General features: G+C 45.9%; 1 protein-coding gene across 1 annotated transcript in view; it reads left to right on the plus strand.

Annotated features, from left to right (window-relative positions):
* Window positions 1-25857, plus strand: part of LOC119384156 (LIM homeobox transcription factor 1-beta) — a 175838-nt gene that overhangs the window by 137101 nt on the left and 12880 nt on the right. Inside the window, exons 4-5 of the mRNA XM_037652448.2 lie at window positions 18707-19011; window positions 22066-22247. Of these exons, the coding sequence (XP_037508376.2) occupies window positions 18707-19011; window positions 22066-22247 (487 nt within the window). The remainder of the gene's footprint in view (window positions 1-18706; window positions 19012-22065; window positions 22248-25857) is intronic.

Below are 25857 nucleotides of genomic sequence, written 5' to 3' on the forward strand. Positions count from 1 at the left end.
GGACGAGCAGAGACACAAACTAAGAGAGCCGAATGGCGGCAGAGCGGGAAAGTCTGTCTGGAGCTCGCAGGAGAAAGAAAGAAAGAAAGAAAGAAAGAAAGAAAGAAAGAAAGAAAGAAAGAAAGAAAGAAAGAAAGAAAGAAAGAAAGAAAGAAAGAAAGAAAGAAAGAAAGATGCAAATAAATAAAAAGAACACTGCGAGAAACATGCTCTACGCTGCCGAAAGGACGGAAGGCTCGGTGTCTTTTGATGGAAAGAGGGATAACTGAGGCGGAATGAAAGGGGGAAGCAAGAGGTGAAGCGGGGGAGGGGTCCAGGCGTTTATACGGGGACCAGACGAGTACAAAAGGACGGCGAAACTGAGGAGAGGGTGTGGCGAGAGCAGCTGATGACGCTACTGCTGCTGCCTCCCTGTCGTGGCGGCCGAAGCGCGCACACGTCCCCCGCGTGGCCATCAATTTCAATTAACGAGATCAGAGTCAGGGTGAAACAGGGCGACCCCTGGTGGCGACCCCAAAAGGCACCGCCCCTGCCCCCGGCTTCTCCACACAGCAGGATCCGGCGGGATATATTCGCCCGACGCCGCTGCGCTACTGCTGGGCGCGATATATTGTGCGCGCGCTGTGGACGATAGAAGCGGAGGAGGAGGAGGAGGAGAAGTGGCCGCCCGCTTTCGTCACGCGATCGTATACATGGGTGCTGAATGCCGGCACTGCGCGGAATTTCAACTTTTCGCGACTTGAGTTGGGGAGTGATCTTGACGCTATAGTGTACGCTTAGGCTGGTCTCAAGGCGGCTCAAGCTCGCCCAAAGGGTTACAGCGAGGCTGAGCATCGAATCTTGAACGAGAGTGTTTATCGTCTAAGCGTAGACGATGACAAGTCGCAGGTCTAAAGCGCAAAATGCATCCCATTCCATTTCGAAGGTGGAGTTTGCCAAGGCTTAGACCATGGATCGTGCTTGTGACGTGGGTAGTATATGATGAGGGTTCGACCACGAGTCTGAAACCATTCGGAGAGTCGTAAAAGGTCATTTATCGCGAAATCAGGATTTATTAGAACTCTACACGCAATGCATTCGTTTCATTCCTTTAAGCTCAGCATATGTCTGCGTTGCGTTCTTCACTGCAGCACTCCTTAGAATGCTTTCAATTTGACCTGTCTCATCGCAAGCACTGTTTCTTCCCGCGGCCTCCTCCGGGGACCACGGATAAAGGAAAGCCCGGGTACATTTTCGGGAAAGCACAGTTCTTGGTCGTTGCCATTGTACAACGTTCAACATGAGCTCTCAAAGTCATATCAGAGGAACAGCAAGTCCACACACCGTTAATAATGTATCAGGGTGTTTTGCCCGCAGAAAATTGGACAGCGCAACATTGGGACTATTGTAAGGTCATTGCGCTGTCACAAGGCCTCCACAAACTGTCAATCCTTTCTCTGTCCGTCATAATACAGCACACGCACCGTGCTCTTCACAAGCTCTTGGTGACAAAATTTACTCTCTCTCGCAGAACCATAAAAGTGCTTTCGCAAATGAAGTGTCGCACCGACACCCTTTTTTTTTAATATACATATATATATATATATATATATATATATATATATATATATATATATATATATATATATGAACAATAACGAGACATGCAAAATAACACGTGACCACACTCCCACCCGCAAAAGGTGGGCGCGTAGTCTTGACTTGCTACCTCACAGTGATTCTGTTTGAGGGCGCTGCTTCTTGATGCGCAGCGCAGTCTATATAGTCACGTGTCATTTTTCAGATTTCGCGGGCTTCCTTTATTAGCCAAAAAAAGCTAGCACATAATTATTACGCTGTTGAAAATAGCGCAGTTAGGTGTCAATTGAACATGCCTACCTATGCCTCGTCGACATTTTAATGATTAGGTGAGTATCTGTCGAGTTAGAAACATAAGTAGGACAAATTAACTAAACCTCATTAACGAACAAATTAGTAGTGGCTGCTGCAGTATACTGGGTACAATATGCACTAGGCGTGCTTCGCGTAACGACTGTTCCTCTTTTTTTATAAAATCGTGCTGCGTGATATTTGGGACACCCTGTATAAATTGGATAGTATCACGATCCATACGAAGTAGGCATCCGCACTTAGCTCTGTAATAGTTAGAAAAACAGTCAATTATATACCCTATAAATTAATCTATTTGGACAGTTATCTTGTGAATATTACTTATTTCCCTACCCACTGTCGCACATTTATTTGCAGGCACTAATAATGCGGCCAGAAAAAGAATGAGTCGCCATTTCTGCAGCAATATGCCTTTAAAGGCCAACTCCGGCGATTTTTTGGCCATGTCAAAGTAATGGTGCTTTTATGTTCCTGAGACGCTCCTGTTACGGGCCCGATAGCAGAAATACTCGGCAAATTGGAGAATAATTTTAAATAAGCAAAAAAGCGCGACACCGAAACCGAAACCCAACCGAGTGTACTGTCTACGTATGACGTCGACGTTGTTACGAACGAACCGAAAGTCGTGCAAGGCATGCCGGTCACGCCGGCGCAGAGTATGAAAACTGTGACAGCCGGGACGACCAGAGAAGCGCCGGCCAAACCAACGCTGTCTGTCGCCTTGTGCACAGCAGACGCTCGCTGTAGCGGCCGAAGCGCCGAAGTTAGCGGTGCCCTCGGCTGCGTCACTTCCGCCGCCTTCCCAATACTGACGTCATAGACGCAATGCTGCCAATAATTGTGGGAAGCCAGGAGGACGTTTGCAGACAATCTTTAAAATTAATTTGCAAACAATCTGCGCATGTCTCAAGGCTGTAATTTGGCATAAATGACGGAAACGTGCAAAGGAACGTACCCAGCGAATTTCATTGAGATACATCGACCTCGAAAAATCGCCGGAGTTGGCCTTTAAGTGTAAATTGGATCCTGTTCATCATTTCGCCGATGTGGAGAACCAGAGGACAAAGGGACACACACAAACAAAAGAGAAAACAAAAACAAGTGCTGGTCTTCATTTTCTCTTTTAATTCTATATCTCGTTAAATAAGGCAGCTAACATACGCGCTTTACCTAAGTGCAGCTAACAAGTGCGATTCAGTCAGTCGTCTTTCTGTACAGAATATAAGTTTCCGAAATGTTCTTCGGTGCATAGAATGTCAAAGTATCTCGGTGAACACCGTCTGTGCGTACAGCGAGAGCCGGCCTAACCGCTGCGGTGAGATTTTTCCCTGGGGAAAAAGGCCGGCCGTTTGGAGTGGTCACTCCAACCGCGGCCTCCTTATCGCGTCTCCCCTGCAGCAAATATTTATGGCTCGCACGGCTCTCCCGACAGCGCGCAAACAGCGCCCGACTAGGATGGGCTCTTCACGATGGCCGAGCCAGTGTTGCCGGCGCCAACTCACAGCATGTCACGCAAACCCTTGCCAGTGCCAGAACGCGTCGGTCGCGTATATCGTATAGTCTTAGCGGGAACACGTGCCGCCTTACTTGTGTCAAATGTTTCACGTAACTGAGAATATTCCACGAATGAGGCAATCTCCCAATATCTGCTTTCGCCGAATGCGTAATAATATATTATTACGAGTGTTATTGAGGGACATGTTCGCTCTGAAATGGACTTCATCCCTACGTAGCGTGGCTGTTTGCGTCACATAAAGGAGCGTTAAAATCGATACCGACAAAACAGCAAGTCACTCAGTTGTTTCTTCTTTCGGCTGCTGCAATTGAAATGCATGAAAAACATTAACTAATTTTCTAGAAAGTATGCGAACTTGGCAATGACGCTAAATGTTGTTTGTCATACTTTGTGTATCACTTTATTATTTAGTTTGCCGCAATGCATCACTGTGACTTGTTTGGGAGTTTAGTTACTCAACAAAAACATGCATAGCGAGAGAGATCATCGAAGCTAAGGAAGGACAGGGAGCCTAACCAGAACGTGTGTCGGTATGCAGTCCCTGCAACGAAAAATGGCACGACCAGACCAGACCAGTCCTGTTTTCGGGCGGCATCGGCATCATCTTTGTTACGTTCGTCAGCATTTTGAGCAGCATGGGAAAATTCATGTTTGGCATGAAATTTTCCACAAAGGAGCAATTTTCCTGGTGTTCACAATTCTCAGCGTCGGCTTTATATGTCGTCCCGCAGAGGTATTTTATTCCACACCCACGAAAGTCAACGAAGCCTTCATAGAAAGTGTTATCTTTCTACATTTGTTTTGCACTTCGGGCACAACGTATTCTTATCGTTCAAACTCAGTCACCTCCTGCAAGCGTGCGTGTCTAGCCCATATTAAAATGCTGTCTAGCATATTGGTTAAGACACTCGCTTTCGGAGCGGTGGGGACCCAGGTTCAAATCCAGCCCTGCCAAAAAAATGTTTTAACAGCGGAGCTACTTAAGCTTGAGCTTGGTCTGGTCAGAGTGGAATGTAAACTAAGAGGAAGACAATGCAGAAGATGAAGAAGAGGACGAAAAGAAAGTGCGCGCCGGCCGAGTTTTCGCCAACGCCATGCATAGCTCGTGAGAAGCGGCACCAATGACGATGATAGTTTTCGTTCAACTCCCACCAAACCAAGCTCAATCTTAAGTAGCTCCGCTGTTAAATATACAGAAATAGCAAGAATGAGAGGGAAGGAAAGAGATAGAAAGAAACAGGCACAAAAAGGACATAGAAAAAAAAAATTCGGCAGATCGTGGGAATCGATGTAATGCGAAGCAGCCAGCAAAGAGCTGCATACATCGCCTTGTTTGTCTTTGAGTCAAATGAAATCATTCATGCCATGGCATCTGGTCCACCAATATAGCGCATGTTTGCCATGCACGCATGCATGCACAATCTAGTGTACACCATGCCAATGAAACGCATATTCTGGCATATAAATGCATGACCTGTCGTCTATGTTCATCATGCACTCGTGTCATGCCATACCAATTTTGATATATATCACGTTAACAAAACGGCCGGAAGCGCACCATGACAGTGGCATGTAAATCATACCGTACATGACATGCATAACATGATTCGCATGTTAAGACCTCTCATTTATGTTCGTCATACAGTCACATCGCGCAATACCAATTTTGGTGTATACCAAGCTAGCGAAACGGCCGGGAATGCACAATGAGCGCGGCATGTAAATCATGGCATACATAACCTGCATGTCATGATTTCCATGTTACCACTTCTCATTTACGTTCGTCACGCAGTCGCGTCGCGCAATACCAATTTTGGTGTATGTCAAGCAAGCGAAACGGCACGAGTGCGTCTTGAGCATGACATGTAAATCATGTCGTGCATGTCATGCATGTCATGATTTTCATGTTACCACGTCTCATTTACATTCGTCATACAGTCCCTTCGCGCAATACCAATTTTGGTGTACATCGAGCTAGCGAAGCGGCCGCGATTGCATCATGAGCGTGGCAATTAAGTCATGACATACATGACATGCATGTCATGGTTTTCATCTTACCAACTGTCATTCATGTTCTTCATACAGTCATATCGCGCAATACCAATTTTGGTGTATATCAATCTACTGAAACTGCCGCTAGCGTATCATGAGCGTGGCATGTAAATCATGTCGTACATGACTTGCATGTCATGATTTTCATGTTACCACGTCTCATTTACCTTTGTCATACTGTCGTCTCGCGTAACACCAATTTTGGTGTATATCACGAAAGCGAAACGGACGCGAATGCACCATGAGCGCGGCATGTAAATCATGACATACATGTCATGGATATCATGGTTTTCATGCTACCACCTGTTATTCATGTTCTTCACAAAGTCACATCGCACAGTACCAATTTTGGTGTATATCAATCTAGCGAAACGGCCGCGAGTGCGCCATGAGCGTGGCATGTAAATCATGTCATACATGACATGCATATCATGATTTTCATGTTACCACGTGTCAGTTATGTTCGTCATACAGAAATGTCTCGCCATACCAGTTTTCGAATGTATCCCTTCATTTAAACGGCCGCGAGCGCCCCGAGACCATGTCATGTAAATCATGCTGCACATGACATGCGCGTCATGATTTGCATGTTGGGACCTGTCATTATGTTGGTCATGAATTGTTGTCACGCCGTACCAATTTTGGTATATATGAAATTAACGGAACGGCCGCAAGAGCCCAAAGGCCGTGGAACGTAAATCATGCTGTTCATGACATGCGTGTCATGATTTTCATGATATGACCTGTCATTTATGTTCGTGATAAGGCCATGTTATGACACACCAATTTAGGTACACATCCGATTAACGGAACTGCCAGGGAGCCCAAAGGCCGTGGAATGTAAATCATGCTGTTCATGACAAGCGTGTCATGATTTTCATGATATGACCTGTCATTTATGTTCGTAATAAGGCCATGTTATGACCAGTGTTGTAGGCGTTACTGAAAAAAAGTAACTAAATACGTTACTCGTTATACTATTAAAAAAGGAACGCGTTACCGCCCTACGTTACCTACAAAAAAATGTAACGCATTACCGTTACAGTTACCGAAAAAAAGTAACGGACGTTGCCTCTGCCGTTACTCCGCAATCATAAATTTCAATTGATGTGTCTTTGCTGCAGAAACCCACAATAACAATAATTTAAATCTGAAATTTATGTTTCACATAAAACTTCTAACCCAAACAACGAATATACCCAAAATAATGATTTAACGAGTATTACTTGCACAAATGTACCGGACGTTAGCAATGGTATAGTGACTTAAAGTTGCCTTTAGAGTTACGTGTGATGGCTTCTGACTCTGACACATGGTGAAGCCATTTTTCTCAATGTGACATTATACAGAATATGAGATTCAATCATCAACGCTATTTGCAAAGAAAGCATCGATGAAATCTCAAGAAATTTACAATAATTCTGATGGTGTGCTTCTACTAGCAAAATAGATGCGCGAATTTTGTAGTAATAAAGAAATGCTTAAATGGGCTATTCACGTAAAAAAATATATGTGCATAAGCATTTTTTGTTCACTTTAACGTGTATAATTACCGCAAAAATTGCGAGCGCTTATGTGAGGGTGTTCAAGATCAGCCTCACTCGCTCAGGAGTTCAATAACCAGAAACTTCGCAGCAGTTGCAGATAGAAAAAGCAAAATTTATTTTTAAAACAAAGTTGGTAAGCCTTATCAACTTTGTAGCTACTATAAAATGTCGCATATTTAGACATTTTTCAAAAACTGTTTCCTTAGCTCTACAAGTTTCAAACAATGTTACTTTACTCTTTGTTGCGCATACATATCGTACAAAAAGAAATATCTTCTTTGTAACGATAATATTTGTGTTTTACAACGTCGTGAGCTTTCGAGAACGACAGGTAATGAAATTGGTCCCTCCGGATTGAATATGTTTGATATTTTTTCTTTCGTAAATTATGCAGTTAATAAGTAAATAAAGTTCCTTTTCGGGCTACTGGCATGGGACATGCATAAAATATAAAATACTCAATCAAATCTAAAATATCTATTTTCGGTTCCGTGTCGATCTCTCGTGGAATCACCCGTCTGCAATAACCACAATTAGTACACTAACTGCGGTAATGTCTGCCGTGTAGCTACCTGTAACCATGGTTAGCCATAACCGTAGTTAGCTTAACCGTGGTTAAGGCTGTTCGTGTGACAGCGGTATTAAGGTAGTGAGTAAAAAAAAATTTTTTGCGTTACAAGAAAAAATTCTACGTTTCGCGTCCCGCTCGCATTCTTTTTCAGGGTTTTCTTCCAGCCGAGGGTCACGCCTATTCTCCACAATAAGGCAGACTCTCGATCGGCAGCGCACCTGTAGACCTGTTGACGTTACCGGCTGTCGCCTGGATGGGCCAGAATTCCACAGAAAGCCGCTTAAGTCGACGACGCGGGAGTTGTCGAATTCGATGCGGTGGTCGTTTACGATGCTATGCTCAGCGAGTGTACTCCTTTGTCACGCGAAATTGCGGACATCGTTTTTATCTTGTCGCAGCCTCTCGGGGGAGTTCTTCGTGTCCCCCACGTAAAATATCCACGGAGTGAATGATGATGAATGGGCGAAGCTGCGGAGGTTCATCGGTAAACCGTGAATCTTCCGTGAATTCTGCCCAGTACATCATCACCGACGTGAGATCGGGCGCGTTTATACTAAAGGTTCGATGAGTTATGACGACTTGCAGCTCACTTTAATTTTACATGTACGCTGTGAATTTTCATTGTTTAGAAAACCATTGCTTTAGAAAACATGTGGCGTCTTTCGTTAAGCAGCTGGCGTCTTTTCGTTTTGCTTTAGAAACATCTGGCGTTCTTTCGTTTTGCTTTTACAAAACATCTGGCGTCTTTCGTAGGTTTATTTCATCAATCAACGGCGTTTTGAACAAAATTTTTATTGTTTAATTACGCACAGGAGAAATCTCACCAGGCACTACCTTGGAGGTAAACAATGGCTGCTAATGGGAATGAGAGACAGAAGAAGTCGGCTTTTAGCTAACACTTACACTTCTACTTCTACTAACGTTTCCTACTGGAACATGCCAATGGCTGCTAATGAGGAATGAGAGACAGAAGAATTCGGCTTTTAGTTAACGCGCACGCTGTGAATTTTTTATTGTTCAACAACGCACAGGAAAAATCTCCCACCGGCACCACCTTGGAGGTCAAAGCGTAAGACTGGTTACGCACTACGACTACGACTACGAGGGACGAACGGGTGCCGCCTTAAGGAGCTTCGCCCCTAAAATTTCACGATCAGCACGTTGTATGGAGTAAACCAGCCCTTGCGCTTTCTCTCCGGACGGCCTGTCTTTTGGGCACGAAGAGGCGTAGGTGCCAGCAATCCATCTGCTACATCCACTTCCACCAGAAGCATGTCCGTACAGTTTCTCATGGCGAATTATGCGGCTTTCATGAAGCTTTGTGTGGCGATGGCCCAAAACTCCACACAAGGAGTCGGCGCGTCTTAAGAAATCGGTCCCCACACTTTCCACAAAAGAAAGTGATTCCGCCCGCGCTTTCGTGGTCAATGCCCGGCAGGCTGACATCAGTCCGACGCCGCGACAAAAGAATTTGTCGGGGCAAGCTCTGGGAAAATGGCACCCCCAGGATGAAAAAGTAACGAGTAACGTGACACCACACGTTACCGAAAAATGTTAACGTAAGTACGTTACCCGTTACAGTTTCTAAATTGTAACGAGTACGTTACTAAGTTACCGAAAAAAGTAACGCGTTACCGGTAACGCCGTTACTTGTAACGCGTTACCGCCAACACTGGTTATGACACACCAATTTTGGTATACATCCGATTAACGAAACGGCCAGGAGAGCACAAAGTCGTAGGCGGCTAGATAGATAGATAGATAGATAGATAGATAGATAGATAGATAGATAGATAGATAGATAGATAGATAGATAGATAGATAGATAGATAGATAGATAGATAGATAGATAGATAGATAGATAGATAGATAGATAGATAGATAGATAGATAGATAGATAGATAGATAGATAGATAGATAGACAGATAGACAGATAGATAGATAGATAGATAGATAGATAGATAGATAGATAGATAGATAGATAGATAGATAGATAGATAGATAGATAGATAGATAGATAGATAGATAGATAGATAGATAGATAGATAGATAGATAGATACGCGTAAAGTCGCAGAAGTTCGCTAAGAAATGCTTCGCATTTAAAAACTGAGCGAAAGAGAGAGAAAGTGAAAAATAAAGACAAACAAGGAAGGCCGTCCAGTTCCACTATTCCTTCAGGCTTGGCAACACTAGTGTGAAGCTGCCTAATTTTTTTTATTTCTTTATTCCCCCGGGCGTTTTTTTTTTCTTTTTCGAATGCATTAGTTTCTTCCTCCACTACAGAGATGCCGCAAGAGGTTCCACTTTAAGCCATCAAGATATAATACTGCTCCCTAGGTGGCGCTAGGAGTCTTTGGTTTCGCACGCAGCGATTCGCTGAAAACAAGCCTAGCGCACAAATCCGCTGTAAAGAGTGTGCCAGGGAAGGTCACGTGCTGCGTAGTACCGATAACCGGTGGTCGGTTAGAGCAGCCGATGGATACCAAGAGATAATAATAACGATAATTGTTGGGGTTTTACGTCCCAAAACCACGATATAATTATGGTGGACACCATAGTGAAGGGCTCGGGAAATTTCGACCACCTGGTGTTCTTTAACATGCACCTAAATCCAGGCACATTGGCCTCAAGCATTTTTGCCTCCATCGAAATGCGGGATACCAACGCATGGGAAGCGCAGCCGAGGATGGCAGAGGGTTAGGTTGGACGACGAAATTGGGAAACTTGCAGCCATAAATGGAATCAGCTCGCGCACCGGCGCTAATTTCAAGGAATTGAACTTTCACCTTTATTTGAACTGCCACTAACTATACCACTACTGCAAAACTAATTACAGGAAATACTTTGCCGGTCTAACTTTATAAAGCCAACAGATAATGAAGCCGAGAGTAGCATATAGGTGGCATTTTTTATAGTTTTTTGGTGAAGTGTAGTAATTACTACAAAGAGAACTGGATACACTACTGTCTCGTGCGTGTCGAGCCCCGCGATGCTCTTCTTTTGCCGAAGCCCCCTGGATGCCCTCGTGGATATGAGCCAGTTTTCATAGGTGATAACAACAACATTACCGTCAATGTATGAGCCAGTTTACTTATTACAACCGTCAACGAGTCAGGAGAACCCAGCATTTCGTGCCGCCGAAATATAAGCCCATCGGTTCTGTCTGAACAATGCGTTACGCAACCGGCGTAGCCGGCGGTGTTATACTCTGCAACCTTCGACGAGCCAGGAGTACCCTTCAATTCTCGCCGGTGACACACAAGCTCATCGCCGCCGCCGAGATGAGCCAGGATGTTTTCGCCATTTCTCTCTCAACAATGAGCGTCACAACAGGTGAAAGCGCTTCATCTGCCGCAGCAGCTAAACGAGCTGCCCGAGCACAGGCTGAGCGGCGCCGACAATCCAGAGGTACGCGCCGCCGAAGCACAAGGTATAGGCGCCATCGCTGAGAAGTCCCCGAAGTGCGTGCCGCAGAAGCAATTAAAGATTAGCCTGTAGTACGTACAGTGCTCACGGATTGAAATGCGACAATTTAGGACTAAGTAATACACGCGATTTCGTTTCCGGCGTCTTCAGTTTGTTTCATACCGGCTTAATTTCGACTCGAACAGTTGCAACAGAGCCAACATTCCCATTATCAGCCACACATGTAGCGACATGATGCGGTTATCTCGAACAATTACGCATACCAGCCGTTAAACCGAAAGTTTTGATATAGTGTTTCAATCCTTGAGCACTGCACATACATGACTCTCTCAAGTTCCTTGTCTCACTGTACCGCAAAATGAAAACACGCGTGCAGCTGCGCTCACGATTCGCGTTAGGGAGTATCGTAATTGTCGGTAATTTTTTCGTCCGCTTCAATTCATTCTCCCCTTATCGCATAGTTTACCACACTTCAAATAAACTACGCGAAATACCGCTATGCTTACCTTGGCTTCATTATCTCTTGGATTCGTTAGGTGGCGCTTTACAAAGAAGCAGGCCTCTCGATCTACTCCGCTTATTTCGATCAGTCTAAACTGATTCAACTTGTTTGCATTTTGTACTTATCAACTTCGATCAACTCGTATCACTTTTGTATCAACTTGCATCAGCTCGCGCACATTGGGGTGAATACACGCGTGCGCACTTCGATGAGAGCATGCTCCACCGTGTGTTGTCGAATATATTGTTTTTGTAACACTACGAAGCGGCATTGTTTACTCTTAGTCGGGGCAAATCAGCGAAAAGCAACAGAGCGGAGGCGCGTTGTTCGCCATCTGCGTCAACTTTCTTCGTCGCCGCTTCTTTGTTGCTGCTGAGCATAAAAGGATCCTTTTTCCGGAGATATCATATGCTCCGTGTTGACTGGAAACGAGCTCATATCTTTCTTTTGCCGTCTGCCGAAATGTCTTCGCCGCTTACGCCTTCGCAAGAGCTTTTCTGGTTCGCTTTTTTTTTTCGTTCGTTTTCGAATTCCTCTTCTTTTTTGTGTAAGTTAAGCGTCGCACAGCCAACGCGGGCGCCTCTTCTTCGTCGACCATCTGTTCCAGCCTGGTTTGTTATCTCCGTCTGTGTGTGTGTTTTTTTTTATTTTATTCGCACGACATGCTGAACACCTCACACCACTATACAGATGAATCCAGCTCGACATGCCTGTCCAGAGTATCGACGTCCCGGGCACATAGACATATCGTCGACAGAAGCAATAAGAACTACAACGTCGGCTGCCAAGCCACATGTACTCGTAAGTCAAGCTTACCTCCCGCTCGCCTCGCATCCGACAACTGCAGTGCTTGGCTAGCAGTTGATCAAACTTTATCAACCACAGTTTCATAGATTGGCATGCACATTTCAGTGATGTGGTACATTAGTATACAGACCTGCATGCTGCAGGTACAGTAGCTTTAACGGAACGCGGAAACGCCACAGGTGGCCCTTTTCACCAACTAACACTAATTCGTCTATCGTGATGGGTCGGTTAGAATGCGTGTGACGCTATAATTATCAAACAGAGTTAGCTCACAGCAATTCATCAAATGATATGCGTCTTCAAATGATATGCGGGCCCTCCGCGCGCCTCAAGTTGCGTACACTGTTTTCATTAATTCATCACACTTTATTAAAGACAGTTTTACAAAAAAATTCGGCAGATCCCACGTACCGTGGGAGTCGATGTTATGCGAAGCATGCGGTGGGTAGGTGACTGTGGCGTAACTTTTTTTACTGGGCGACACGTTACAAAATGACGCTAAAGATTTGTATAAATTTTATACGCACACATATATATGTTGCAGAGCCGCATATGTGTTATATAACCAGTTGTTTACGGTTGGGTAACGCTGCCAATGACAACGTGGGTATTACCAACACCAGAAGCGGTAAGCTGATATGTAGTGCTTATACGTGTATCGAGAACGCATACACGTTTCACGAACCCGTGTGCATGTGTGCAAGAAGTTCTTGACAGTTCTTCAACAAGGGCATCATCACCGTGATCAGTGAGCACCAGCAGCTGGTCATGACTTATAGGATCCGGTCGTGATCGTGGTGACGAGGAGTCCAGGTGTAGTGAAGTATGTCGTATAGTAGAGCTGTTGGAATTTGTGGATGCCTCGGTCACTTCGTCGACAAATTGTCTGTCGACAGAGCCGGCGACATGTCGGAACCTGCAGCCACCCTTTGCGTGGGTGAGGTATAGGCCGTCGAGGCTGGTAGGCCTGGATAGTGCTACATAGACCAACATCAGTGGATAGTGTTTGTCGTATTCGTAGACTACCTGGGCGTATGTGGCCTACGTAGCCTAGTCTAGAAAGCGGCTGTCAATCAATCTGGCATCATCCTCGGTCAGCATGAGACCATCGCCCAGCCTCGTAACATATGATCACTGCGTCGTTCTGGCGGACTAAGTGCACTTTACGGCGCAATGATGTGAATATCATACGTAACTTTCGTTCATGTATTCCTCCGGGGTCGAGCAATGCTTCAATATAGCTTGCTGAATCAGAGTAATACAAACGAATGTTTATTAGACTGCTATAAAAGCGGAGACAACACTGGAACTACCGACGTTAATGTCATATGACGCCTGTATCGTAGGAGTAGACATCGTAGGAGCATCATGTAGTGTTTATTGCTTTCTTGTAAAATTAGATAGCCAGCACCACAACCACAATTGACGTTGCACCGTTATTACGCCTGCGTAGGCTGATTTTCCAAACCAGTTTAGAGACCTGGCGTGATTCAGTGGTAGAATACCTGATTGCCACGCAAAATGCTTGGGTTCGATTCCTGCTGGGATCCTAATTTTCATACTTTGCATTCATTGAATCAACTGCCGATGTTGGTTTTCCTTAACGCTCTAGCATTTAAGTTACCAATGTCTGTACTCGCCGTTCCTGGGTAGATATAAACTGTCAATCACCTGTGGCGCATACCCGTACACCACGGCCCGTGGTAAACGGGTATGTGCCACACGTGTCTAGTGGAAAGGGTTTGACGACGTACGCGACAAGATTTTAACGTTATTCATGTCACGACCCGGCAATCATATTCGTCAAATCCTCTTACCCTCCCATGCAAATTTTGGTCTACACCATGTTAAGGAAGCCATCATGAGAGCACCCAGACGTAGGCGGATAGATAGATAGATAGATAGATAGATAGATAGATAGATAGATAGATAGATAGATAGATAGATAGATAGATAGATAGATAGATAGATAGATAGATAGATAGATAGATAGATAGATAGAAACGCTCAAAGGGCCAGAGGTTCGCTAAGAAATGCTTCGCATTTAATAGTCTTGAATTCCAACAATCAACAATCGGCCTAAATAAGAAAGCACACACGCACACACACATGGCAAGTGCGTTCCAAACCCGGAAAACCAATACATTCAAGCCAGCAAAGCGGCATAAGTGAGGTCTCGCACGTTTCTGAATTCTTGTGGTCTGTGTTACCAGCGCGCAAATTGATATATCCCAACACTTTGCAACGCGTCATCGTATCCGGCGCAATTCGTTCTTACAAATGCATCACGGCATATCTCAACGCTCGTAGGTCGTCTGTTATATCCTACGCATATTTCTGAATCATGTGTCGACTAATGTAACGGGTGTTGTATTTGGCGCTATAGAACATGTCATTTGCGCAAGAGTGCCTGAGGTTGATACATAGTATGCACCCCCACCTTCCCCCTCAGCTCTTGGAAAACGTCTATGTATTTTACTCGAGCATTCACCTTTCCAAGCATGTTCACAGCGCTCCTGCTGTCATGGTCTTTTTCCCTCCTTATGTACGGGCTCACGTTTCATCGTCTGCATATATTTTATTTCTCCCTCTTTTTTTTTTTTCTTATACCTGGCTTCAGCGCTGTTTGCAGACTCGAAGAAGCTCCAGCCGTGTATCTCCGATCGCGCCTCGTCGCCGCCGCAGATGGCGCTTCCGCTGACGCTGCTCGGCGTCGAGAGCAGCGCTTATATCGCTCCGCTTTTAATTAAACGGTAAGGTGGGCGCGCAGAACCCAGCCTCTAGGAGCTGTCCGGAGCCGAACCATAGCCGTTGGTGCCAGTGCAACGCTCGAAGCCAGGCTATTCGTATACACACGAATACATTCGTATAGGCGCTTTCGCGGATGCCATTTGGCTGCGGTTTCCTGGAGAAGACGTAATTTCATTCAGCTCAAGTTTTCTTTTTTTTTTTTAAGGACAGAAAAAGAACCATGCGCTTCATGCGAAAGAACAATCCATGCAACTCCGACTACTACATGGACCAGAGACATAGCCATATTGTTTTTTTTCTGAGGGGGTGGGGGGAGTCCGACCCCCCCCCCCCGCTTCATGTATGTTCATGAGTGTGTTTGCATGTGCGCGCTTATATATACACGTACAGGATCTAAAATTTCAGGGGGAGAGGGGGGTTAACCCGCCGAACCACGCCTCTGTCTGCGCCACACTGACATGCATCGTTGTACTATCTGCATATAGAGGTTTCAGTATTGGAGCCATACATTACACGTTTTGCCAGTTAAAATCAATGTCCGGTTACAAAGGGGTACATAGAAATGCGAAACCCAAAGTCTCTTTGCTCCCGTCTACGTAAACCACAGTTATCTATGACGACGCCTTAAAGAGCCAAGAGCGATATATATATATATATATATATATATATATATATATATATATATATATATATATATATATATATATATATATATATATATATATATATATATATATATATATGCGTGCGTGCGCGCGGCTGTCCGACGAGAGAGCGCAGCGGTTTAAATTTTCCAAGGCCCAGATTTTTGCCAAAGCCGTTCGTTAAGTGTACGAGCTGTTCGCGCTAACCAATTGCTGGCGACAGTGTTCAATGGCGTAATCACCTGTCTTGCTGGTGATTAGAATAATGCCCCTTCACAGCCCAATAACAAACACAAGGAATACTAGTCGCTCACAGCGTTAATTTACTAATATCTGGTGTTTTACGTACCAATACCACGATATGATTTATGAGGCATGCCATGGTGGAGTGCTCCGCAAATTTTAACCAACTGGTGTTCTTTTACGTGCTCCCGCCGCGGCCGGGATCGAATCCGTAACTTTCCGAGTCAGCAGCCGAGCACCGTAACCACTGTTCCACCGCGGCGGACGTCGCTGACAACGTTAAGAACTGTAGTATGTTTTGTTATATGGACGTGTTTCAAATGCACTGCTAACGTCTTTATACATATAGATCACGCGAAAAGAAAATGGCGGCAGAAACCATCTAAAGATTATTCTTAATAGCACTGGTGACGTTAAATGCATGTTAATTTAGCTATATCGCGTCCTATTCGTGGAACCCGTGGAGGCAGGCATGGAAAAGCTAATACTGAAACAGTATACACATAATTAAAGGCTTTCAGGTTCTTGAGATCCTGGCCACAAACGAGGCACATTTTTTTCTTGCCCTGCGCATTAAATCCGTGCTACAATGGTGGGCTCGATGTCCGTTTTGTCTTATAGGGCAATGTGAATGACGTCACCATAACGCGAAAGAATGCGATCGTCCCGACGGTGACCCACGGCAGCAGCGTGTGACAACGGGTCGGAGGCAGAGATGATAACGGTTACCCTTTCGCTACCGGCTGACAATATCAAGGAATCAATGCGTGTCGCATCAGGGAGGAATTTTGCGCCGATACCCACCGTCTTACACGTGTAATAATGCGAACCGCACTTAAACAGTGCAGCCGGATATCTCGGAGCACGGACATGTTAGAATTCTGCCAAGTGGAACTGTGTAGAAACACGACTGCCGATAACAAAGCTCATTGTTAGATATTGGTTAATTGACGGTTGACAGCGATAATTATCATCACGCTATGAGTCCCTCGGGATGCATAATTTATTATCGGAGGGGGTCTTCCTGTACATCTCTTTTTTGATTTTTAGGAAATACATAAAACTTAATTTTGATCACCCTGTATACTAGCGCACACCCTGTGAACAGCAGTAATCACGACCTTGTGGGTAGTAAACGAGCGATTGTGAAGCGGTCACCCTTTGAACAATTTTAGAAACCAGATCACGAGCGCTCGACCGAAGGCTGCCGGCTGTGCGACCGAATTTTCAAACTTTGCTGCTCCTCTAAACCCATGAGCAGCCAACCCAGCGTGTTTTCAGGACCCAAAGTCTTGGGTCCCCAATTCTAAAACTCTCTAATAGGAATAATAAGGAACATGGGAAGAGAGGGAGCGCGAAGATGGGTCCGCCGAAGGGTCGCACCGCGGGCTGCGCGCCATTTTAACGCCAAGTATCGCGCTGCTAAGCTCGAGGGCGCGGGTTCGATTCCCGGCCACGGGAGCCGCATTTAGATGGGTGTGAAATGCAAAGAACACGCGTGTTTATAGCTCCGTGGCCACATTGCCCAGAACCCCAAATGTATACTAACGTAGAACGTTGTAAGCGAACAAAGAAACTGCAAAGCAGAGTGGGCCAGAGTTCGTCTGCAAATAATGGCGCGCATATGTTCTGCTATAGCTGGAAATGATGTAGAGGGCAACGCGGCACACTGCAAACAGGCATCAGTCATGCGCGGACTCGCACGTGTATGCAAACAACGGTTCGTGGTGAAGGCCTCGAGGCGACCGCTGCGGACTCGCGACTTCCGCTGACGCAGGGCAGCTGTCTTTGCGGTCGCTTCCTGCGCTGCACTCCTCCGTGTTCAAAGCCGAATGGGCCGCGTCGGTCACGCTGTCGCCGTAAACAGCAATGTCCTGGGAACGGATAGGCGCGTTCACAACGTGCTTTCGGGAGCCAACGCTTGCCTGCAGAGCATGCGAAACACAAACAAAACGTTGTCTCCTTGTAAGGGGGACACTTCCATAGGTGGTCGCTTGTACTAATATGAGCATGGTGGTGTCCATTTGTAGAGAAAGCTCTTCTTTATACAAGCACACAGCCGCGACTCTTTGCCGGAGGACTGCCGTCGTTTTGCTTGCGGAACGATGTTCTCTGGAAGCGGAACGTTTCTCCCACCGCCAGGCGTGTACTTGCTCGTCGTGCTTGCATCACTTCGAGAAGAAATTGTGGAAGCATGCCGTGATAAAGCCACCTTAGGTCATCTAAAGGTTACACTTGAACATTGTCCCGACAACGACGCAAGCACTATTGACCAAAGCTACCCGCTGCTGTAAAACATCCCGTACAGACTTGTGCCGGCATCACTGTTTATAAGGAGTTAAAATGACTGAGAGATTATGGGGATTTCAACTTTCTGGAATGAAGTGGGAATAGAGTAAAATGTTAAACGTAAGTGTGCTCCGTAAGGTCAAGGCTATTCTAAAAGCCTTTGTCATACAATTCAGTAATCTGGAATGTATATATGAAGAAACTTGCCAATAATGTCAAAACCAATAATGTCACCTTAGGAAGTAAACCTATAATCTAGCCAACAGACAACACACTGCTTCATTAGGCTGTGTCTGACGAGGAAACGAGCCCCTCGAACTGTGCCCCTTCGTTCGTTTTTGTCAAATAAAACCATTTATAAGGATACAATAAGTGTGGAGTTCAAGTACCATTTTCAACACGGTCAGCAATGCAGCGGAAACTTTCTGTTGTTTATAACTGTGCACAAATGATGCTGCTTCGCGCAGGTTGTTCGGTGTCAAGTGCGCGGGATGCCTCGGTTGCATCGCGCCCAGCGAGCTGGTGATGCGCGCCCTGGAACACGTGTTTCACGTGGCCTGCTTCGCGTGCGTCGTGTGCGGCCGCACCCTGCAGAAGGGTGACCAGTTCGTGGTGCGCGCCGCGCGCCTCTACTGCCGGCCCGACTTCGAGAAGGAGATGGCGCTCGTCTCCATGGCACAGCACCACGCCAACAGCCAGCCGACACAGCCTCACGCGCCGCCCCAGCACCCGGCTGCGCACGCGCCCAACGCAGCCCTGCCAGGGGCCAGAGGTACCTACACACCAATCGCATCATCGCGGCTTTTATGCTGTAAACAACAGTTTACGTAGTCCAGTTCAAGGAAATTATTAGTGGCACGAGCACTAAGCGACACTCTAGTTTCTCCTCCAAGCATATCCGGCCGACCACTTGCCTCCGAATATCATTAAAAAGGTCTTCTGAAAAATAGAAATCGACGGTTCTGGTTGAAGAGTTATATTGGATACATATGATATCGAAGAATAGCTTTACTTAAACATAGGGGCCAATTAACTGTCAGGATAATTCATGAAAATTAATTGCTTGAGGTCATTGAAAAATTGTGAGCAGCTGGAGTCGTTGCGGTGCCTGGCGGAGCAGATCTCAACCACGTGCTTCTTTATACGTGGCCCCTGAGATCCGCTTCGGCAGCGCGCGAGAGACAACGGCATTATTTATTGTCTGTTAGTTATTAATATTGTGTCTAAGAAAGAAAAAACGAGCCCTTAAACGCCATCTTCTTTCCTTCATTCATAGCGAGGGTCTCGTTCTGGCAGATTTGATGCCATCAGGTAGTATGCGAGGGATTATTGGTCAGCTGCCAGCTCGTAAAAAAGATCACGTGCTACGTGACGCCAAAAAGACAGAAAAAGAGTGTTCGACACTTGCCGCCATGGCTGCGATCGGCGCTGACTAACACTCCTAGGTTTAAATGCACATATATACCCTATAAAATGGACGGGGGGATGACCACCGCCGTAGCTCAGTGGTAGAGCATCGGACGCGTTATTCGAAGGTCGCAGGTTCGGTCCCTGCCGGCGGCAAGTTATCTTTTCGTCCACTTTACTTTCTACCCATTTATATCCCAATTATTACAAATAACATCTCCTATACTTTCCTTGGCAGTATTGTCTGTTAGTTCTCATTAATATGACGTTAACCCAAAGAATACACACCAGAGAACACAAACGCCGACGTGCTAGTGCCATTGCCAGACACCTAAGCCAGGGATTAGGGTCACTTCCAGAATCTTTTATTCTGCGCTAACAGGTCCCCAACGAGTAACAAACCGCTGTTACAGCGTTCTTCGTCGGAGATCAAAGGTGCCCTGTTCTCCCCCACTGAGCTTCGTCTCTCGACTTCTATTCCTATCCTTCGTATATGTATACGGTGCAATCGCGAGCGGCGAAGGCCTCTGCCATCGTAGCACGCTTTCTTGCACATGTATAATTGTATCGTCTCGCAATGCGTCGTCGTTCTCTTGGAGGGCGCAAGGACCGGCCTACGCAGCTTGAAGGTGGTATCTGTTTTGCCTGATTACCCCGCTTCAGGAAAGCATCCAAGAAAGCTCCGAGGAACAGAAAAGCGTATAACAGCTGCCTCTTACCGGGACGTACCTGCGGGGAAGAAACCTGGATGCTTACGAAAAGGGCTCAGCTTAAATTGTGGACGACGCAGGAAAGAAAATGATAGGTGCCACCTAAATGGACAAAAGGAGAGCAGAGTTCAGGAGGCAAACGGATGTTAAGGACATCTAAGTTGAAATCAAGAAGAAGAAATGGACGTGGACAGGGTATATAGCGAGAGAGAAAGAGAACCGCTCGTCATTAGGAGTAACAGAACGGATTCCAAGGGAAGGGGGAGGCAGAAAGCTAGGTGGGCAGATGAAATTAAGAAGTTTTCGGGGATACGTTGCCACAGCAAACACAGGACCGGGATAATTGGATAAACATGGGTGAGGCCTTTGCCCTGCAGTGAAAGTATTGTCCGGCTGCTGGTGAAGAAAGCATAGTGCGTATTCGTGTAGCAGTAAGGTTTTTTTGCCGGTCTGCGATCCGCACTCTGTGTAGTCTTGCGTTAATGCAACGTTGGTCAATGACCTATATAGTGAACGTGTGCTTATGGTGTCTCAGGACCCGCTTAAAGTAAATGTAAACCTTGTTGGTACGGGGAGATTCAGCGTGAGCATCGAGTAAGCTTTCACTCGCTTTCTAATGCATTTTCATCAACTTATGTTTTTTTCTCCTGTAGTAGTAGAAATAGAAGTGGTTGGCAACGTACTGACGCCTGTGATAACTTAGCCTGAAAAAAAAACAAAAAAAAACGAATGGCTTTCAGATTACTTTTTGACATTTCCATTGAGTGGCATAATTAAATTTATACTCCGATCTTGAATGCCTTAAAATCTGAACATAACGAATTGCTTATGAATACTACTACAATGTTCATCCTTTTTATTTATATTATTCACGGTCGAGTCGAATGGGAATAAATGCAAGAAGCTTTCAAGCTTGTACTTGAAGATGGACTGTGCAAGGCACCGATAGACGTTCGCGCTTCATGTTTGCATTGTGTTTTTTCATCGTACAGCCTGAATCACACTTGCCTAGAGCGGTCGAGCGCCCGGCTGTGGACGCTTTCGCCGTCCGCAGCTGCTACCACGCATTAGCTACAAGCTTCCGTTCATGCTTGAATTATAGCACAAGGACCTAGCATGCAGTTTTACTATGTTAGGCATCATTACGGCGTCGGTCTGTGCATATTTCTGCAGAAAACGGAGGCTGAAGCGGCCGACTGGCCGCTCTAGACAAGCGCGATTCAGGCTGTACGTATTGACTTCATTTTTTTTTCTGAATGTAATAAACAGCTTTAAATTCGCGCTCACGAAAGATGCATATGCACGTTTTAGTACGTGGACCCCTGTGCAACGTTTGATTCCGACGTCACTTCTTTATATGCATGCCTGCTTTTGGGCACTAATTGGTGCATTAACATTCATTCATTCATTCATTCATTCATTCATTCATTCATTCATTCATTCATTCATTCATTCAGTGAGTGAGTGAGTGAGTGAGTGAGTGAGTGAGTGAGTGAGTGAGTGAGTGAGTGAGTGAGTGAGTGAGTGAGTGAGTGAGTGAGTGAGTGAGTGAGTGAGTGAGTGAGTGAGTGAGTGAGTGAGTGAGTGAGTGAGTGAGTGAGTGAGTGAGTGAGTGAGTGAGTGAGTGAGTGAGTGAGAGAAAGCCGCAGCTGAGCGTAGTGTGTGATGGCCGTAACAAGAGCACCACCACGTTCCTCGTGGTTCCGCAGGCGAGAACGGTCCTCTGCCGGGCGGGGGTCCCAACGGTCAGCAACCGGGTGCGGGCGGCGGGGCAGCCGCAGTTCGTCCCGACGGCCGCCGGGGTCCTAAGAGGCCTCGCACTATCCTGACCACGGCGCAGAGGCGCGCTTTCAAGGCATCCTTCGAGATCAGCCAGAAGCCATGCCGCAAGGCAAGTGGGCAGTTCTGTTTATGTTGCTTGAAGCAGAGCAACACCGCAGGCATTGGTAACTGTCTTTCCTTTCGGTGGATCTCTCGGGGCCAGCGCTCACAAAGCTTTTCGGTCATAGTTACCAGTTCTGCTCATAATAAACGTACTGGGCTTCTTTTTTCACCCAGTCCCTTGTAGAATTTTCCAGTCGCTTGTTGCTGTCTTTTTCTTTCTTTCTTTCTTTCTTTCTTTCTTTCTTTCTTTCTTTCTTTCTTTCTTTCTTTCTTTCTTTCTTTCTTTCTTTCTTTCTTTCTTTCTTCGTTTTTTTTTTTTGGGGGGGGGGGGGTATTCGCTTTCTTTCTGCATATATAGTTAGTTTAGTGCTTGTCACGTTCACTAATGGCGCGTTTGTCGATGACTTCGTGAAGATAAGCGTTGAAATGAAACATCATTTGGGGGAGTCAACCAAAAACTTTATTCATGCACTGACAAACGTGCAATGCGCGGAGTGCGGACTAGCCTGCAGGTCAGGGGCAGAAGAACCGACATTTGGGCGAGTTGGATTGCGTTAAACATGATGAGTGGTTTTCAGCGCAAACGACGAATACACAGGGAAGAAGGGACACGAACACCAGCGCTGTTTGTCACAACTAACTTTATTAGCAACGAAACCACACATTTTGTGTTCGTGTTCCTTCTTCTCCGTGTATTCGTCGTTTGCGCTGAAAACCACTCATCATGTTTAGATCAGGGGTATCAAACTCACCTAAGCTAGTGGAAGAAAAACTGGCATGATGCAAGGAAAACGGGGACGAAGCAAAGGCACGAATTGAGAGACACGGGCGCCCGTGTCTGTCAGTTCGTGTCTTCGTTTCGTCCCCGTCTTCTTTGCGTCATACCAGTTTTTCCTGAAGTAATGAACCAACTAGCTCAGCAACAAGCCCTCTTAAGCTAGTGGGCCGCAGTCAAGAAATACAGTCCCGCAAGGGCAGGGACAATTCACAAGATAAGAGCGAGGGGCAAAAAAATGTTAGCGAACGTTGCCATTTGAAACGCGGCCTTTCCCATATCTCATATATGGGTAATTTCTCAAGATGGTTTGGCGTAAGGATATGAATAATATACCGATTTCCAGACTGACTAAAATCGAGACACCGATTCTGAAATTTTGTTTCAAGCTTATATGTTTCAACTAACGGTGACCGCATGGGGTGCCTCACGAAAAAAAAAATGCTTGAAACGAGTCACTGTCTGCCTAGCTGATGAATATACTTAAGAGAATGAAAAAATATGGGACGGAGACAGTCATGCGCGGGCCGGGCCTCCAGCGAAAGTCTGTGGGCCGCATGTTTGAGACCGCTGCTGCAGAATATGTTAAAGGGTAAATATGTGCTTTGTTTGGAGTTGCACATATTTTCACTGTACAAATTAATAAATTTATTTTTTTGCCTTCCCTTCGTACTTGATTAACTTTTTTTATTATAATTAATATACTATTGCAAGAATGAGAAAGCTTCCGCTACGTTTGGGCTGCCGACTTCTTTCGTAAAACAAGTTGACAGAGTTCGCCCATTTCATTTCCATCACTGTAACACGTAGGCAGTTTCTCACGCACGTGCATGTGTCATAGAGTAAACGTATACTAGACAAGGAACACATCATAAGGGTGCTGATACTGACGGCTTAAAATCAGAAGTCATACTTACTTGTGAGAACGAAGTGAAACTGTTAGGGCGACCAAATTCAACGGCCAGGTATTTGGAGACGAAAAAAAAAAAACTAAGGCTTCCTTTCGGCCTCCCCATCCGGTCACAGAAAAAGGAATGGGAACAGCTAAAAAAGAAAAGACAACTTTTCAATTCATTATTGAGTAATAATACCTGGCGTTTTACGTAGCAAAATAACTGTACGATTACGAGGCATGCCGTAGTAGAGGGCTTCAGAAGTGTCGGCCATCTGGTGTTCTTTAACGTGCACTGACATTACAAAGTACACGGGTCTCTGGCATTTCGCCTCCATCGAAATGCAACCACAGCGACCGGGATCGAACCCGCGATTTTCGGGTCGGCAGCCGAGCACTGTAACCACTGTACCGCAGGGGCGGACTCGATAATTATTCCTTCGCTGGTACAGATTTGTTTGTGCATTCTGGGCAGCACGTGTTAGCCACAGTAACAAAGTTATCCGCGATAATGAGACGTGACCAGACGTTTGAGAATGAAACTCTGACGAAGAATGGCTTAGTGACAAAGAAAGAAGCCATTCGCCGAATTTCGATTCTTGCATGCGGGCAAATTCCGTTGCCCCCTTCGTGCATCTCACGCAAATCGAAACTTTGATCCTTAAGAATGTTCATGCGTTTTAAAATTGCTCTCCTTCATATTCTCCTGGGTGCTTTGTTTATCTATCACTTTTTTTTTCCTCTTTGTTTCGGCTAAATCTGCGTAGCGCTTAACTTTCGAGAGTGCGGCGTTCTGTCTTCCACGCCATTAGGCAATTCTGGGGAGACAATATTGCACCGGCGGCGGCGTGCGCGGCTCGGTAATTGTGTCGCTACACAAGAGAGAACGTGCTTGATGTATGCGTTCGCAATCATTTTGTTCCTTGGCCAAAGTAAGGGATACACCGCGAAGTACACGAACACCTTCCGGCGCCTTTATTAACGCCTAAACAACGTTCGTCGGCACGTGTGTATACACACAGCAAAACGCGGACACGGGCGTTGTTGACGCACAGCTTTGCGCCGGTACACATAGTTTGGGCGGACTGCGTTTCATTTTTGTTTTCCAGCACGCCTCAAAATTTCGCAGGCTCGTTGATTTTCGCCGCGGCAATGTGATACGTGTCTATGGAGGCATGCCGGGGGGTGAACACAGCGGACAAAATTCGTCGATGTTGTTTATATCTTTTCTTGCTACGACGCGCTGTATACGTTCATTCCTTCGTATGATGAACGTTCATCGAGTCAAGCTTGAGAGAAGTGCGTATAAAAAAGAGAGAGAGAAGATGAAGGCCGCGACACACGAGCGTAAAAGATATATACACGAGCGCAAAGCATGCACATGCTAGCTTCGGTATGCACGCTAAAGCCCACGCCCTCGTTTTTTCTCGCAGTCCAGGCCATAATAATAATGGCGAAAGCATACATTCACTCTCATCGGAAGCGCATAGAAGGAAAACTAACTTGGCGATCGGACAAAAAGTGCATGCACAAAGAAAACATGGCGTCCAGTACACACGGTGCATTATGCGAGCAGGGTGCGCAAATTTGAGAGAGTGAAAGCAAGAAGAAACAAACAAACAGGAGCGAGGCCGAAACAGGAAGTGACAAAAAAAGTAAGGGACACAATGAGGCCGTCCGAAGAAAGGAGAGAGAGCCAAACTGCACATGCTGCGACGCTAAGACGCGGTGGCAGCGCGCGCCTTGTTAGTGCCGCGTTCGCGCACGTGGGCGGCCGGCAACGCGACGGATATGGAAACTTTGTCAGCCGGAATTCTTTTGAATAATGAGCCGCGTTGAGGCCTCGATATGGAGGCAGCGATTCCCTCTTTTTTTCCCGCACGCGCCGTTCCCCCGTCTTGCGTGTACACCTTTCTCTCACCCCCAAAGTGCCCGAAGGATGTTAGAATC

This window comes from Rhipicephalus sanguineus, chromosome 1, assembly GCF_013339695.2.
Source record: "Rhipicephalus sanguineus isolate Rsan-2018 chromosome 1, BIME_Rsan_1.4, whole genome shotgun sequence".
Taxonomy (NCBI): domain Eukaryota; kingdom Metazoa; phylum Arthropoda; class Arachnida; order Ixodida; family Ixodidae; genus Rhipicephalus; species Rhipicephalus sanguineus.